Source organism: Macrotis lagotis, chromosome 8 (assembly GCF_037893015.1).
Source record: "Macrotis lagotis isolate mMagLag1 chromosome 8, bilby.v1.9.chrom.fasta, whole genome shotgun sequence".
Classification (NCBI taxonomy): domain Eukaryota; kingdom Metazoa; phylum Chordata; class Mammalia; order Peramelemorphia; family Peramelidae; genus Macrotis; species Macrotis lagotis.
The window spans coordinates 182,216,716-182,232,209 of NC_133665.1; the positions used below are offsets into that span (position 1 = coordinate 182,216,716).

The following is a 15,494-nucleotide window of genomic DNA, read 5'->3' on the forward strand; positions in this document are numbered from 1 at the left end:
CTAGGATCAAATACTTCCTATCTGTGTGATCCTAGACTAGTTTGCTTCACTGTCCTCATCTATAAAATGAGTGGGAGAAGAAAACAGAAAATCACTCTTTGCAATTTTTTTGTATCTTTACCAGGAAAATCCCAAGTGGGGTTGCAAAGAGATGTATACAATTGAAACTACTGAAGAACAAAAAAAAAAAAATGCACCCCCAAAAAACTACAAATAAAATATTCTGCTTTATTTAAAACAGAATTATAATCTAAACTGAAGCCCTCAAAAAGCCTTAGGATAGCAAGAAAATTACCTCAATAACCAATATTCATTATTTCTTCAAGAAAAAGTTTGAGGCAATGCTGTCTGTGTGGACAAGATGGGGAAATATGAACGAGTAGACAGTATTGGACTGAAGTTGGTCTTTAGCAGCTAGAAGGGGAGTATCTGGTTAAAGAGATTCAAGGAAATCAAAATATCTAAAAATAATCTAAAATAAAAATATCTTTAAAAATACAGAGAATGGAAAAAATAAATAAATAAAATACAGAGAATGGGGCAGCTTAGGTGGCGCAGTGAACAGAGCACCAGCCCTGGAATCAGGATGACCTCAGACATTTAATAATTACCTAGCTCTGTGACCTTGGGCAAGTCACTTAACCCCACTGACGTGTCAAAAAAAACACAGAGACCACAGGTAAAGAACTCCCATCTAGCAAACAAGTTATTAAATTGTACAAGCCATTTGATCCAGTGATGTCAGTATTTGATCTATCTATACTCCAAAGTGATCAGACAAAAAGGGAAAAGACCAATATGTATAAGAAAACTTAAAGTCATTTTCTTAGTGGTGGTAAAAAGAAACTGAGGGGCTGACCAAGCTGTGATACATAAATGTGATGGAATACTATTGTATTGCCAAAAATGTTGAGAAGGGTGATTTCAGAAAAACACAACTAATGCAACAGCAAGTGAGCAAGATGCAGCAGAAAAATCATTTAGGCAATAACAACAGTATTGTAAAAACAAACTGAAAAACTAAGGAGCTCTGAATGATAGAATGACCAATCATAATTTCAGAAGACTGGTGTTGAAACAGGCTAACCACCTCTTGATAGAGAGGTGATAGACTGACTTTTTTTTCCCCCTGAATATGGTCAATGTAGGTATTTGTTTTGCTTTACTATATATATGTTTGTAACAAGTTTTGTCTTTCTTTCTTTCTTAGACAGACTGAAGGGAAGAGAAAGGGAGAGAATATGGACATGAAATCAAATAAAATTGAATAAAGGAAAAACATCGTTTAATAAAAATGGGGGAAAATACCTCACTAGAACAATGGGCCAAATTAAATCAAATTAAATGTTAAAGGAACAAGTGTTTAAATGGAACAAGTCTTACACTTTTGGTTCAAAAACAACAACAAAAAATAAACTGTAAAGCACAGGATCAGGAAAGCCTAGACCACAGTTCATGAAAAACAAAATAAAACAATGACAAAAAAAACTAAAAACTAGAGCTCACAGTTAGCTACATGGTGGCACTGTAGGTGCCCTGGGCAAGTCACTTCACTCATTTCTTCAGGGGTTCATAGGAGATGATCATATGAGAAGTACTTAGCATAGAGCCTGGGTCAAAGTAAACCCATAAGAAATCCTCATTAGCAACCAAGAGAACTAGCTTGCTTAGATTACAGCAAGAGAACACATGCCTAGAATGGAAGATGTGAGAGCCTCCCTCTACCTGGCCAAGTCAGCCTGGAGAGCAGGGCTCCCTTCCTTTTTTCCCAGGGTTCCACCCACCATGTCTTTTCCCCCAGAGCCCTGGTTGGGCATCCTACCTATGCTCTCTAGGCTCCATTCTCTCTGATCTGACCCACACACTTAGGGGCTTGTTCTATCCCCATCCTGAAAGCAAGACCAACATTATTCTGTCTCTACCTGCCCCACCCTGGGGCATTCACAGAGCACTCGGCAGATGGGGGCTTTCTCACTTTCTCCCTGCTCGGATTCTCCTCTTCTGCATGGACTCTACACTGGTATTCCTTTTGCAGTTGTTCCAACTGTGTTTGAAGCTCAATAACTTTAGCAGTCATTTCTTCTTCTCGTGCCTTTGAGGTAAAAAAAAAAGTTAATTAACAAGATATATCAAATAACAGGACTTTTTAAGCATGTGGCAATCATGAATGAACAAAATGGTCGAGATAAAACCACTGTTTTGCTCACTCCAATGACAGCTGATAAGAATGATCCAAAAAGTATTATTGTGTTTAAGAAATCTTAAGGTTTCTTCCTACTTAATGAATGAAGAAACTGAGGCTTGGACACCTGGTGTGCTCTGATCCACATGTTTTTGCACCTGCCTCAGGACCTGGCCTGCAGCCCACACTCAACTGTTTAAAAATGGAAGAATCCTATCAAAATTTTGAATCTATCTTGCACAAAGTCTTTGTTTGAATAGTCAATGGAACAAAAACATATTAGAAAGTGAGCCTATAACTTCATCTTTAGAGGAAATAAGCTTAACTGAAGCTAAAAGAAGCAAACAAAAATGGGGTTACATCAAGGATTTCTTCATATCTTTTGGCTGTTCTTTTTACATCTTCTTCTTTCTCCGCAATTCTTTTATGCAGATGATTTCTTTCTGCTTGGTGGCTTTCTAAGAGCTCTGCCTCCACTTCTTGGGCCTTACCTGATAAAATACAAGAGAAGAAAGCAGGGGAAAAGGCACCAGGTAGGGGTAGGGGGAGAGAGAGAGCACATTAGACCAGCTCAAGGAAAAATTTGTCTTCTCTTCATGATTTGAATTAGAAATGAATTTATCAAGCAACATATAAAATGGCCAAGCACTTGGACCTACAGATCATTTGGGTATGAAATGGCAGAAATGTGCAAGTACACACAAGATATAAATGCACACTCACAATACACAAAACTCTGAAAATCACTACATTCCAACTTATGAACACCCTGGCTTCACTGTTTTATTGTTCCCTCCCTCTGACTCCTACAAAGGTTTGTGAAAATTTTAATATCACACACAGATGTTCTCTTTCTCTCCCTCCCCCTGGACAGTACAGTCCACTTCTTTCCTTTTCTCTCCTAACTGTAAAGAAAAGCCAGTTTCCCAGGCAGCACTGTTCCTACCAAACTACATCCTAGGGAAGGAATGTTTTCGGGTGTGTTTTGGAATTTGGCAGGGGAGAGGGGAGGGAGCATGACTTTTCTTTTAATTTTATTTTAAATACTTCACACAATGACAAGAAGATTGGAGCTTAAATTATAAATATATTAGGGTGATTCTAGTTTCTCTGCTAACAAATTTGTACTTTACTTACTGATGGTTTCTTTGATAGTTGTTTCTAGTTCTTGTTCCTTCTGAGCCAGCTGGGTGTTAAACTCCCTCATTAACTGTTTTAATTTGGAGTTATGCTTCAGCTCATTGTCTTCCTGTTCCATTCTGTACAACAAAAATTTAAAATCAAATGTCTTCATATAAAGAGGGCAAAATCACTTAACTATCATTATCTTATATGAAAAAGAAATGTCATTTTCCCACTAAATATGGATATATTCCTTAAATTTTTATTTTTCAACTATTAACAAATTTTAAAACTGAAATTTAAACAGTCTAAAATGACAGCCAAAAGTGTATCTAATTCTGTAAGGAGTGCTTAGGTCACATCCATAGCCACCTTTAGACTGTGCTCTCCAAGGTCGCCAATCTCTTGAACAAAGCCCCCTTCTTTCCAATCTCACTGCAGCAACCTTAGTTAAGGCCATGATCCCCTTTGCTCTGGACTCGAGCCATCCCTGGTTTCTCTCCAGGTCTCTACTCTGCACTATTACCCATAGAGCAGCCAAATGAACATTTTTTCCTTAAAAACAAGTCTATCCACACATCACTTCCCCATTCAACAGCTTCCTCCCACACCTAGATTAAAATAAGAACACCATGGCATGGAATTCCAACCCTCATGGTGGGCTGGCCACTTCCTTTTTCCACGCCTCTCCTGGGATCCTGCCCACTCCAATACTCTATTGGCTGTTTACTCTTGGCCCCTGAGGAAACTCTAGAGCTTAGCAGGGTCTCTGCTCCCTGGAGGCCCATCATGTTTGCCAACTTTCAGGGCATGAACAAAACTTACTTCATTTTCTTTTCCATTTCTTCTTCACATTCTTTCTTGGTTATTTCCAACTCTTGCTGATGCTCCTTCCTCAAAGTCCGCAAATCCCTCTGCAACCGATTCAGCTCCTTGCGCAGCCGCTGTCTGTCCCGCTCGGCCTCCTCCAGTTCAGACCTTAGACGCTCCTGCTGACTCTGCATGCTGGGGAGAGCCTGGGCCTGGGCTGTATGGGTCACAATACTGGTTCCGCCACTATTCCCTACAGCTTTCCCAGGCTTCTCTTTTTTCTCGGGCTGCTGCTGTGAAATCTGGAAGTGTCCAGGACTGGATGTCGGCAGCTCCGTTCCAACTCTGGCTTCTTCCATCTCTTTGGTGCAGGGGGCATCTTCTAAAATCTGGCCAATTTGGACTTTCTCTGAGAGGATTTTCTGGACCACTCCAATGCCATTCTCCAAGTCTTGCTCCTTGTCCTGCATCTTCTCCACCTGCCCCGGCAACGCAAATGGAGGCACCTCCTCACAGTCAGTCTCCCTCTCTGCTGCCTGTCCTGTGCACTCTGGGGAGGAGGCTGCCCCCATAGTGGCCTGTCCTTCAAGCTCCAACCCCTTCCTGCTGGCAGAACTGAGTTGCTCACGCAGGTGATCAATCTCACGGTCTCGCTCCTGCAGCTGCTGGGTCATCGCCATCACCTCGTTTTCGGCTTCTCTTCTGTGCTTCTCTTCTTTTTCTTCCATTTGGGACAGCAACTGCTTCTTAATGGTGGCAATCTTTTGTTCTGCCTTCTTCTTCAACTCTGCCAACTTGGCAGCATTTTCAGCATCCAGCCGCTCCTGCAGAGCCTTCAACTCATCCTCTTTGCTTTTAGCACTGGAAGTGATAGTGTGCTCTATCTCCCTCTGCTGAGCCTCGACCTCAGATTTCATGGCATCCACCTGCTTCTGGAGCTGCAGCACTTGCTCTTCCCTTCGCTCTTGGGCCTGCTGGAGCTGCTCTTCATTTTCACAATGTCTTTTAAGATCTTCTGCTAAGCACTCATTTTCTGTTGTTTTCTGGGTAACCTGCTCCTCTAATTCCGCAATTCTTGCCGACTGCACGTTTAACTCCGCTAGTAAATCACACTTCTTCTTCTCCCTTCCTTCAAGTTCATCCTTCCAACTTTTAAAACTTTCTTTCTCCTGAACAAGGTTCTCTTTCAATGAATGTAACTGTTTGTCTTTTTCACTGGATTCCTTTGTTTTTAGCTCCAACTGCATCTGTAAGTCCTTAATAGCATTCTGATTCTGTGTTAACTTTGACTGTGCCTTCTTCTTCCATTCAGAAAATTTATTCATCCCATGTTCAACCTGTTCAAGAGCTGAGGTTTTCTCCTTGTTCAAGATGTCAACTTTCAGGGTCAAATCTTGGACTTGGTTGAGTAGTTCCTGCTGGGCCTCTTTGTGTTGTTTATTTAGCAAAGCCATGGCCTCCTCTTTTTCAGTTAAACTAATAGTGCTCTGAAGTTGAACATTTAGATCCCTCACATGGTCTTGAAGGCTGCCAATTTCCAATTTCTTTTCCTGAAGCTCCTCTTTCATGAGGGTGACTACATTGATGTTTTCAGCTAACTCCTTCTTTAACTGAGTGATGCAAGATTCCTTTTCTGAGGCAGCCTGCTGCTGATGTCCTTCTTCTCTCTGCAACGCTTCTTTTTCTGTGATAAGACCTTCAATGTCTGCTCTCAGACTCTTAATTTGATTTTCTTTTTCTTCCAATTGATGAACTGAATGTTGTAAAGAATTACTCAATTCATTTTGTTGTTCTGTCACTTGTCTAAGCTTTGCTTCCAGTTCGGGGATTTTACGAGTTTGATTTAATATCACTTCTTTCATTTTAGTTGTCTGAAGCTGGCAATGAGAAACCCTGGAAAGAGCAGCATCGATTTTGCTGTTACTTTTCTCAATCAGTTCACTGGTTTTAGTTTGCAGCAAGGCTTCAGCTTCCTGGCAGCGTCCATGCAGTTGTGCGGCTAGCTTTTCTGACAGTCTCTGAAAGTGCAAGTGGTCAGCCTCGACTTTCTTCTCATATCCTTCACAGGAAGATTTCAAAGCCTGAAGCTGCTCTTCAGTAGTTTTCAACTTGTCAGTCACCTCCAAAAGCTTCTGCTTATCTTTTTCTTCCAGTGTCTTCAACTCACTTATCTGTTGATGAAGAGAAGCTCTTTCTGCTGCTGAATGGCTCAGGTCAGCCTGCAGAGCTTCAAGTTTTACTTTCATGTCAGTTCCTTTTTGGGTCAGCGTCTCGATTTGAGCAGATTTCTGCTTCAGTTGCTCCTGTAACTCATCTACCATCGCCTCTTGCCTTGGGCCTTCTTCCTTTAGCAAGGCCACTTCTCTGCTGGCCATTTCTTTGTCTGCCCTGACAGCCAGGATCTCCTGCTTGAGCTCAGCCACTTCCTGCTCCTTCTCCTGGAGCTCCCTCTCGTGCTTCTCCTGAAGCTCTTCGGCTTGCTGACTGACCTTCTTTTCCCAAGTGATCACAATGTCATTCAGTTCCCTTTGATGGGCTGCTGTGAGACTTTCCACTTGCTCCTTTTGATTCTTCTTCAGTTCTGAAATTGCATCATTCATACCAGCAGAACTAGCCTGGGCCATCTCCATCAGTTTTGCATTAAACTGTTTTTCTTTCTGGCTGAACTCTAAGTGTGTGTTTTCAAGTTCTTTTTTCAGCTTAGCTTCCTGATCTAATAGTTTCTTCTTGAAAGCTTCTTGTACTTCCTTTGCTTTCTGTTTAATTTTTTCCATCTTGATTTCTTGATTCTTGAGCTTTTTTTCATATTCTTTTTCCAAAGTCTTAATGTTTTCTTCTTTGGCTAACAGGTTTTGCCTAAAATTGTTTATTTCCTGGTTCTGTAGTTCTTTCATGTGTAAAATTTCACTTTCCTTTTCAGTCAAGCTTTGCTTGATCTGTTCTCGTTCGATATTAAGGTCTTTTAGTTGAGACTCATACTGATCGGTTAGAGAAAGTAGTTTTTGATCCATTTCACTACTGTGTTTCTCCAGCTGTAGCATTAAATCTTGCACCTGGGTTTTGTAAGAATCCAACTCTGTCTTGAGATGGTTCTTTTGTATATCAGCTTCTACTACCTGTTTTTCAAGATGATCTTTCTCTACTTCCATATCAGTCCATTTTTGTTGCAATTCACTCAACTGCCGTTCATAGGCTTTAACCTGCTCATTTGAATTATTTTGATGTGACTGAAAAATATCTATCTTATCAGAAGCTTGTTTAAGCTCAGTTTCAGCCCTTTTGATAGATTCCTCTAATTTCTGCTGCTGAGCTTGCTGCTCTTCCAAATGACGATCCTTTTCCTTCAGCAGAAGCCCAAGTTGATTGATTTCATCTTTCATTATTTTCTCAGTATTCTGGATGGAGAGTTTTTGCTCTTCAATCATAATGTCAACTTGCTGCTGGTGCTGAATTTTCTGTTCATCCAGCTTTGCCTCAAGCTCCCGCTTTACTTGATCTGTTTCCTTCTTTAAAACAGAGAGCTCTTTTTCCAGATTCTGGCGAACTTTGGATACTTCAGACAACTCCAAAGATAATGCTTCTAATTCTGTTTGCTTCACATCAAGCTTTTCTAAAGTCTTCTCATTCATCTCTTCTATGTGCCCACGGAACACAACGTCTTTCTCTTTCAATAACGCCTCTTGTTCTTCTTTGTATTTCTCTTGGAGCTTCTCGATTTCAGTTTCATGATGCTGCTTTAGGACTTGAAGTTTCTCTGACCAAAGTTGCTCCTGTTGTTTCTGTAAACTTTCTAATTCGGCTTTATGGTTCTCAACCATAACTGTGATTTCTGTATTGTGTTTGTTTCTCTCAGATTCCATTTGAAAGGACATTTCTTCTACCTGATTCTTGCTATCTTGAGAGCACTTTACCAGGGAGCTTTCCAACTCCAGGATTCTCTATAAATAAGAGAATACATGTATTTTAATTGAGACACATACTGACTAGCATGATTAATATTGACACAATTAGACATTGCTGAGAAAAAGAAATTTTCCATATCAAGCTAAAAACTAGGAAGAACTTGCTTCAATGCTGTAATTTTACAAAGAAATCATAAAGCAAAACAGCAAAAAGTTTCTGCCTTCAATTTAATTCATAATATAGCAGAATGTTTATCACAGATGAAAGAAAGCTATTACCATAATTTTTCAAACATAGATACTTTCAGTAGAAATGTGTGTGACTTTTTACTAACAAATATTTATATGACAGTAAAGACATAAAGGAAATGTTATGATGATGAAAAGTAATAAATCTGCAACAATTTTGTCTGAACAAAAACATGTCAGGGGGTAGCTAGCACAGGATAGAGCACCAGTCCTGGAGGCAGGAGGACCTGAGTTCACATCTGGCCTCAAACACTTAATTGCCTAGCTTATGACCTTGAGCAAGTCACTTAACCCCAATGTGTTAAATAAATATTTAAAAAAAAAAAATAGAAAAGGGGCAGCTAGGTGGTGTAGTGGATAAAGCACCGGCCTTGGAGTCAGGAGTACCTGGGTTCAAATCCGGTCTCAGACACTTAATAATTGCCTAGCTGTGTGGCCTTGGGCAAGCCACTTAAGCCCATTTGCCTTGCAAAAACCTAAAAAAAAAAAAAAAAAAAAAAAAAAAAGAATAGAAAACAAAAAGTGATATCAAATTCACTTTAAGTGAAATACATTTACTATTAAGTTAGTGAAAAATGATTGTTTCTATTTTAACAATGTATGAACTAGAATCATAATATTTCAGAGCTAGAAGAAGCATAGCCCACAGGCCAAGCAACCTCAATTCCTATAGTCTACAAAATTAAGAATGAGTTTTACATTTTTCAAAATGGGCACTGGACCTGATATGCTCCATAGATTGTAGTACATCAACATCTAACAGCCACTACTTAGACCAGCATCCTCGTTTTACATATAAGAAAACAGACCCCAAAACATTAAAGTGACTTACTCAAAGGCATATGTCTAAGTACTTTTTTTTTTTTCAACTTACAGTTCTATAGGTCTCGGTTTCTTGCTGTAGGTCCCGAAGCTTATTTTCACTTTCTAAGAGAAGAGCTTTTTTCTGCAATTCTAATTCTTCAAGAGCTAAGGATTCCTGCTGCTCTTTTTCTTGAGTGGTCTTCAAATACTCTGTTTGATTATTTTCCTATGATAAAAAACAAACATCAAGGCATACTTCATTGTCTATATGAGAATTATATGTTAGAATAGAAAAAAAAATCTCATTGATGTTGAAGACAAGAAAATGACTGAGTTTGTAAAATTATGCAATATAGAATATTTTTAAACAAATAAAATTACTTTAAAGTGGCTAGAATTGGTACGGCCAAGAGGCAAAGAATTTCACTAACATGAAACATTTATAAGCACCCAGTGTATTAGGTGCTGTCTTTCCAATTGATACTTCTACTGTTTATATGTCAATAGTCACCTCTACCATGATTGAAAACAATTTTTTAAATAGGCTGTTCCTTTCCTTGTGATCCTACTCAAATTGCTAATTGAAGTGGCAAGTCCCTTTCATTTGCTTACTAAGGCGCTTTTTCCATTAGACATCAGAAACTTAAGGCAGACACGGTCCCAACTATCAGAAATTCCAAATTAGTGAAATCCAAATTAAAGAGTGTTTAAAGCATAACAAAATAACTACCAATTAACAGAGGAGAGATAAGGACCTATACATCAAGTACTTTTTAAGAATCCAATAACTGCTGACAATGAATAAAAGAATGATGACCACTAGTAATTCTGAAAAACAGTAAACAAAAAAAATTTATTTCCTTTTTCTTCCATGCTTTATTTTGCTGAAAGAGGGAAATAGTGTCTTCCCAATCTGTTCTAGCTAATCTTTGTCTGGCAAAATCACTAGTAACATGAAGATTCCCATCACAGTCCTAAAATCATGACTTGTTCATAAATTCTTCCCACCAGCTGTCCATTAACTTAAATGGTTTTCAAAAACACGTCAATGGAAACATAAGCTAACATGGATTCCTTGTGAAAGTCACAACACATTGAGGCCTTCTCAGTCTGGGTGACTCATCTTCTTTCTTGTGTAGGTCATAGAGAATCCACCAAACAAAGCTTTCTCTAAGCTTCTAAAACACCAAGATGTCAATAAAGCAGAAGTGAATTTGATATCATTATTTATTTTCAAAGGCAAAAGGCCTCCTTTAACTGTCACACCTCCTTCATGAAAATTATCACCAAGGCCATTTCTTTCACTCCCATCATTATCCTTCAGTGGTTTCTGGGTGACCTACAATTTTTATTCCTTACAGACTGTGGTTTTTAAAAAAAGCACAATTATATAAGGCTGCTGAGAAAACATTTATATTGGAAAAAAAGGGAAGACTGCACTGGGGGGCATACCTTGGAATCACTAAATGATCCCAATATATTAATGATCCCAAAATTCATTTATGTATCATGCTGCCTCTCAAAGGCCACATGGAGTTTTAGGAGAAAGTGGCAGAGCTAGAAAAAATCTGGTTTTGAAGATACAGATATTTTTGGATATTGTGGATGGGATGTATAGGGCTGCATAGAGCTGCAGACAATGTGATAGAAAGAAACATTCCATCTTCTATAAATGTAAAAGAGTAGCATCCTATCTAGAATAAGGATAAAATTGTGTAACATCAAGGGAAGGGACAAAGTAAAGAATAATTATTAGCACTTGCCACCGCTCTCCTCCTTCCATGGTCTCTACATATCACACTGGAGAAACAGAGGGTAGGGATTTCTCTATCCTACATTTAATGATGATGCCTAGCTACATGACTTCTGACAGGCAACTGAGATTCTATAGGCCTTGATTTCCATGTGTATAATAAAAAGGTTGAACTAGATAATATGCAAGGCACCACTGAGCTCTGAATTTATAACCCAACCCATGACCCTTTTTTCACTGAAGAAGAAAACAATAATGATATAAATTCAGGGAAATGGAAAGCCTTAAATGAGGGTTCACAAGTTCAGCATAAGAGGTGTCTGTTTACATAGCAATTGGTCTGAAAAAGATTTGAGAATTTTAGTAGGCTGCAAATTAAAGGAGCTAGCAGTGTGAAATGAACCCCAAAACAAATGCTACCTTAACAGAGAACTACCTGAAAGGAATGAAAGTGAGGATAGTCTTGCTGTACTTGATCTGCCCACATCTGAAGTCAAGTGTTCATGTCTAGATGCCATAGGCCAAGGGGGCTATTAAGAAGGACAAGAATATTTTGGGGAGAGCTCTCAGGGAATTGCAAAAGGAGGCCCTAAAACCATTAATGGAAAGAAATGGGAATGTTTAGCCTGAAGAAGAGAAGCCTGCATGTAGAGGATGGATTGGTCTTAATCCAAAAACACCCATTCAGGTCAAACTTCCTGAAAGAAAATCTGTAAGAACCAGAATAAACTTCTTCAAGAAGTGATGGACTCGGGGCAGCTAGGTGGCATAGTGGATAAAGCACCGACCTTGGAGTCAGGAATACCTGTGTTCAAATCTGGTCTCAGACATTTAATAATTACCTAGCTGTGTGGCCTTGGGCAAGCCACTTAACCCCATTTGCCTTGCAAAAACCTAAAGAAAAAAAAAAGTGGCTCCATGGAAGGATTTGCATGAACTGATGCTGAGCCAGATGAGCAGAACCAGAGGAACACTGTACACCCTAATAACAATGTGGGGGTGATGATCAACTTTAATGGACTTGCTCAATCCATCAGTGCAAACATTAGGCACAATTTTGGAGCATCTGCAATGGAGAATACAATCTGTATCCAGAGAATGAACTGTGGAGTTTGAACAAAGACCAAAGATTTTTACCTTTTATCTTTAAAAAAAAAAGTTATCTTATTATGTAATTCTGCTATCTCTTATACTTTATTTTTTTTCTTTAAGGATAGGATCTTTCTCTCTCACATCACATTCAACTTAGATCAATATATACTATGGAAATAACGTAAAGACTAACAGACTGCTTCTGTGAGGGGTGGGGGAAGGAAAGTGAGATTTGGGGGAAAATTATAAAATTCAAAATAAATTAATTTAAAAAAAAGAAGTGATGGGCTCCTCCTCACTGAAGGTCTTCAAACAGAGACTAGATTACCCCAAGTCAAATTGTGTCATATGGATGGCATCTGGGTCCCTTCCAACTCTCCAATTCTGAGTGGGTGACTGAAACTCAAGATGCCCACAAGCAGAAGATACTCCTAAAATTAGAGCTCAAAGAAAGATATTCATGAAAAAGAATTATCACATAAAACCCATTTATCTGGAAGTTGCTATTTTCAATAAAAGTAACTTTTATATTTCTAGAAGATGAAGGAGTCTCACTGGCAAATGCTCTGCAATTTTTCTTTCTACCACATTCTCTGCAGTCCTATACATTTCATCCAGAATAAAGATAAAGGGGACATTTCTTTTAAGTAAAGAATGGTTATCAGCACTTGCCACCACTCTCCTTTCAATGGTCTCTACATATCCCACTAGGGAAACAGAGGGTAGGGATTTCTCTTTCCTATACCATTCCATCATCTTCACAGGGTCAAAATATCCTTCTTCTAACTTGTTCTCTGAGGTCCCTAAAAAAAAGTTCCTGACTTTCTCTCCCACACATAAAAAATGATCATAAGCTATCCATTGTTACTATTTAAAAATGGAGAACATTCAGACCAGTATTTGCTGCTAGGGTATTTCCTCACTACATGACAAAGCTTAGGCACCCCACTACTGATCAGAATCCAACTCCTGCATCCCCTCCACTTGAAGGCAGACTCTTTTCAACAATAAAGAGCCTACCAATCCACCTAAAATTGCAGTCAGCTGTAGCTCAGTACAAGGCTCCTAGCTTCTCTCGCAGAGGGTGCTCCATTTGTCTATAAGCCAAGTTGAGGAGCAAAGCATGGCCCAAATCCAAACTAATAGGGAAATTACTTTTCAGTTTCAAATGTATTTTGACAAGTGTTAATTTTTGATAATGCTATTTCATGTAAAAAATTATTCTATTCTATTGTCACATTAACTGAACATTTTAATCATCTCTTGTTTTTCTCCTTTAAAATCAAGAAAGTAGATCTATTATAAGTCATGAAACATTTAAATAATTTGTGAACAATATTCTATATAACTCATTTATCTAAATTTATCAAGAAATGGAACATTCCATAGAAATTAACTTTTCATATAACTAAACTTTGCCCTTTTTAAGGACTAAATCTCATTTTAAGCATTTTTTTTAATTAAAATTGTCTAAAATCAATCACATGTCTCGGCTTTATTAATAATATATCAGAAATAATTCAATACTATTCTGATAATTCCATTTCAATGAAGTATCAAGGAAAGGCTATTTGTCCTTACAATAAGAAGTCTCAGGATGTTGACAGAAACTGGGACGTGGCTGAGTCTCTCTCCAACACTATCATTCACAGTATGTTATTTCTTTTTTTTTAACTTTTAATAGTATTTTACTTTTTTCAACATGCATTTTTAACAATTCTGTATTCCAAATTTTCTCCCTCCCTCTCATTTGCTTCTTCCCTAAGACAGAAGTCAATTCAATAAAAGATTAGATTTGTGTAATTATGTAAAATATATTTCTAAATTAGTCATGTAGAGAAAGAATAAACAGACCAAAAGAAAAAACATGAAAAAAACAGTGAAAAATAGCATGCTTCAATCTGCATTCAGACTCTAAGATCTTTCTCTAGATGTGTACAGCACTTTCCTTTCATGAGTCCTTTGGAACTTTCATGGAACATAAGTATTGCTGAGAAGACATGCTACCATTTCTAAGGAGTGAAAGTCCACTGGTGTTTTGTTAATCTGCTTTCCATTAAAAATTTAAAATCATAAAACTGCAGGAAAAACTTAATGTAAAATAATGGCCTAATTTCCAGACAATTTAAAACAGCCTCAGACCTGGAGGTTAAGTTCGGTGAGAGTTATTCCCAAAGCTCACAGGCTTCTTCATTTCCTTTCAGATATAGGTGAGGATGAAAGAAGTCTAATTTCTGGATAAGTGGGATTTCGAAGTATTTTGTCAAAACAATGCAAACAAAAGTATGGACGCTATTGTGCTAAATGACAAAAGCCAATACAGTAAACACTTACAAGAGCTACTTTCAATTGCCTCTGGAATTCTTCTTCCCGAGCCTGAAATTTCTCATTGAGCTCCTTCTCCTTGTTAGCAAGATTTTCAGCATACATCTTCTGTAGATGAGCAATTTTCTCTTCAGATGTTTTCTGAAAAGTCAAATGGGCACAGGTAAAGTCCCGTAAAGAAACATCCTGTTGAACTACAGGAGTGAAGGGAAATGGGCAAAAGTCAAATTCCATCCACTAACTCCTGATGACTGAGAAACTACCAGTCTACTTTGAGAACAGGGTTGCCATCACTCCTGTCACCAAGGGGGTTGCCCCATTTGCCATGCCTCTAACCTGCAGCAAGAGCATAAGATGATGCCACAGAAAGAATGTCACACACCTTCACAAGGACAAGACAGGGAAATCCTGGTTAAAAAGGAAGTTTGTCACAGACAACACAAAACAGAAAAGTTCTGTGAACTGCAATTTCGATACTCATCAACAATGTCCCATGACAATCTAAAAGCAGCTACAATCTTGGGCCATACTCAGTGGCGGTGCCAGAATACTCTATACCAGGCCTCAGGCCTACTTCTGAAGAACTACACTCGGTTTTGGGCACTCCATTTTGGGAGGACCTTGAATTGGTGGATAGTGTCCAAAGGAGGGAATCCAAGATGGCAGAGGTTGAACTAAAGAATTGGTTAAGGGGACGGCTAGGTGGCACAGTGGATAAAGCACCAACCCTGGAGTCAGGAGTACCTGAGTTCAAATGTGGCCTCAGATACTTAATAATTACCTAGTTGTGTGGCCTTGTGCAAGCCACTTCACCCCATTTGCCTTGAAAAAAAAAAAACCTTAAAAAAAAAAGAATTGGTTGAAGTGGGGACGTTAAGCCTGGAAAAAGCTCAGGAACACATCAAGTCCACAAGTACTGATTACACACTTACTGTAGGCTAGGTACCACAAGCAGTGATCAGAATACAAATACAAGAAAAAGACAACTCCCGTCCTAAAGAAGCTTACCTTCCTGTGCACCGCCACTGCATGCATCCCTGTCATCCTCTACTCAGCTGTCAAGCTGCCCTTCCTGAAGCACCTTGTATTTTGTCAACTCCTCTGGGTCAAACAGAAACTCCTTGTCCTTAGTCTGAATTTTTCCTGCCTTACCAGTCTTCACGTTGTCCTTAAATCCTAATGTACTTTTTGACCCAGTGACTCTGGAATCCTTACTGCTCCTCAGACTAGACACTTCATTTCTCAACCCCTTTGC

At 38.8% G+C, this 15,494-nt stretch overlaps 1 protein-coding gene across 6 annotated transcripts in view; it reads right to left on the minus strand.

The window, feature by feature from the left end:
• GOLGA4 (golgin A4) overlaps positions 1-15,494 on the minus strand; it is a 105,750-nt gene that overhangs the window by 25,809 nt on the left and 64,447 nt on the right. For all 6 annotated transcript variants that reach the window (XM_074199060.1, XM_074199059.1, XM_074199058.1 and 3 more), the window contains 6 exons: positions 14,249-14,380; positions 9,140-9,295; positions 4,130-8,052; positions 3,320-3,441; positions 2,543-2,673; positions 1,976-2,092 (listed from right to left, as the gene is read on the minus strand). In XM_074199060.1, the coding sequence (XP_074055161.1) occupies positions 1,976-2,092; positions 2,543-2,673; positions 3,320-3,441; positions 4,130-8,052; positions 9,140-9,295; positions 14,249-14,380 (4,581 nt within the window). The remainder of the gene's footprint in view (positions 1-1,975; positions 2,093-2,542; positions 2,674-3,319; positions 3,442-4,129; positions 8,053-9,139; positions 9,296-14,248; positions 14,381-15,494) is intronic.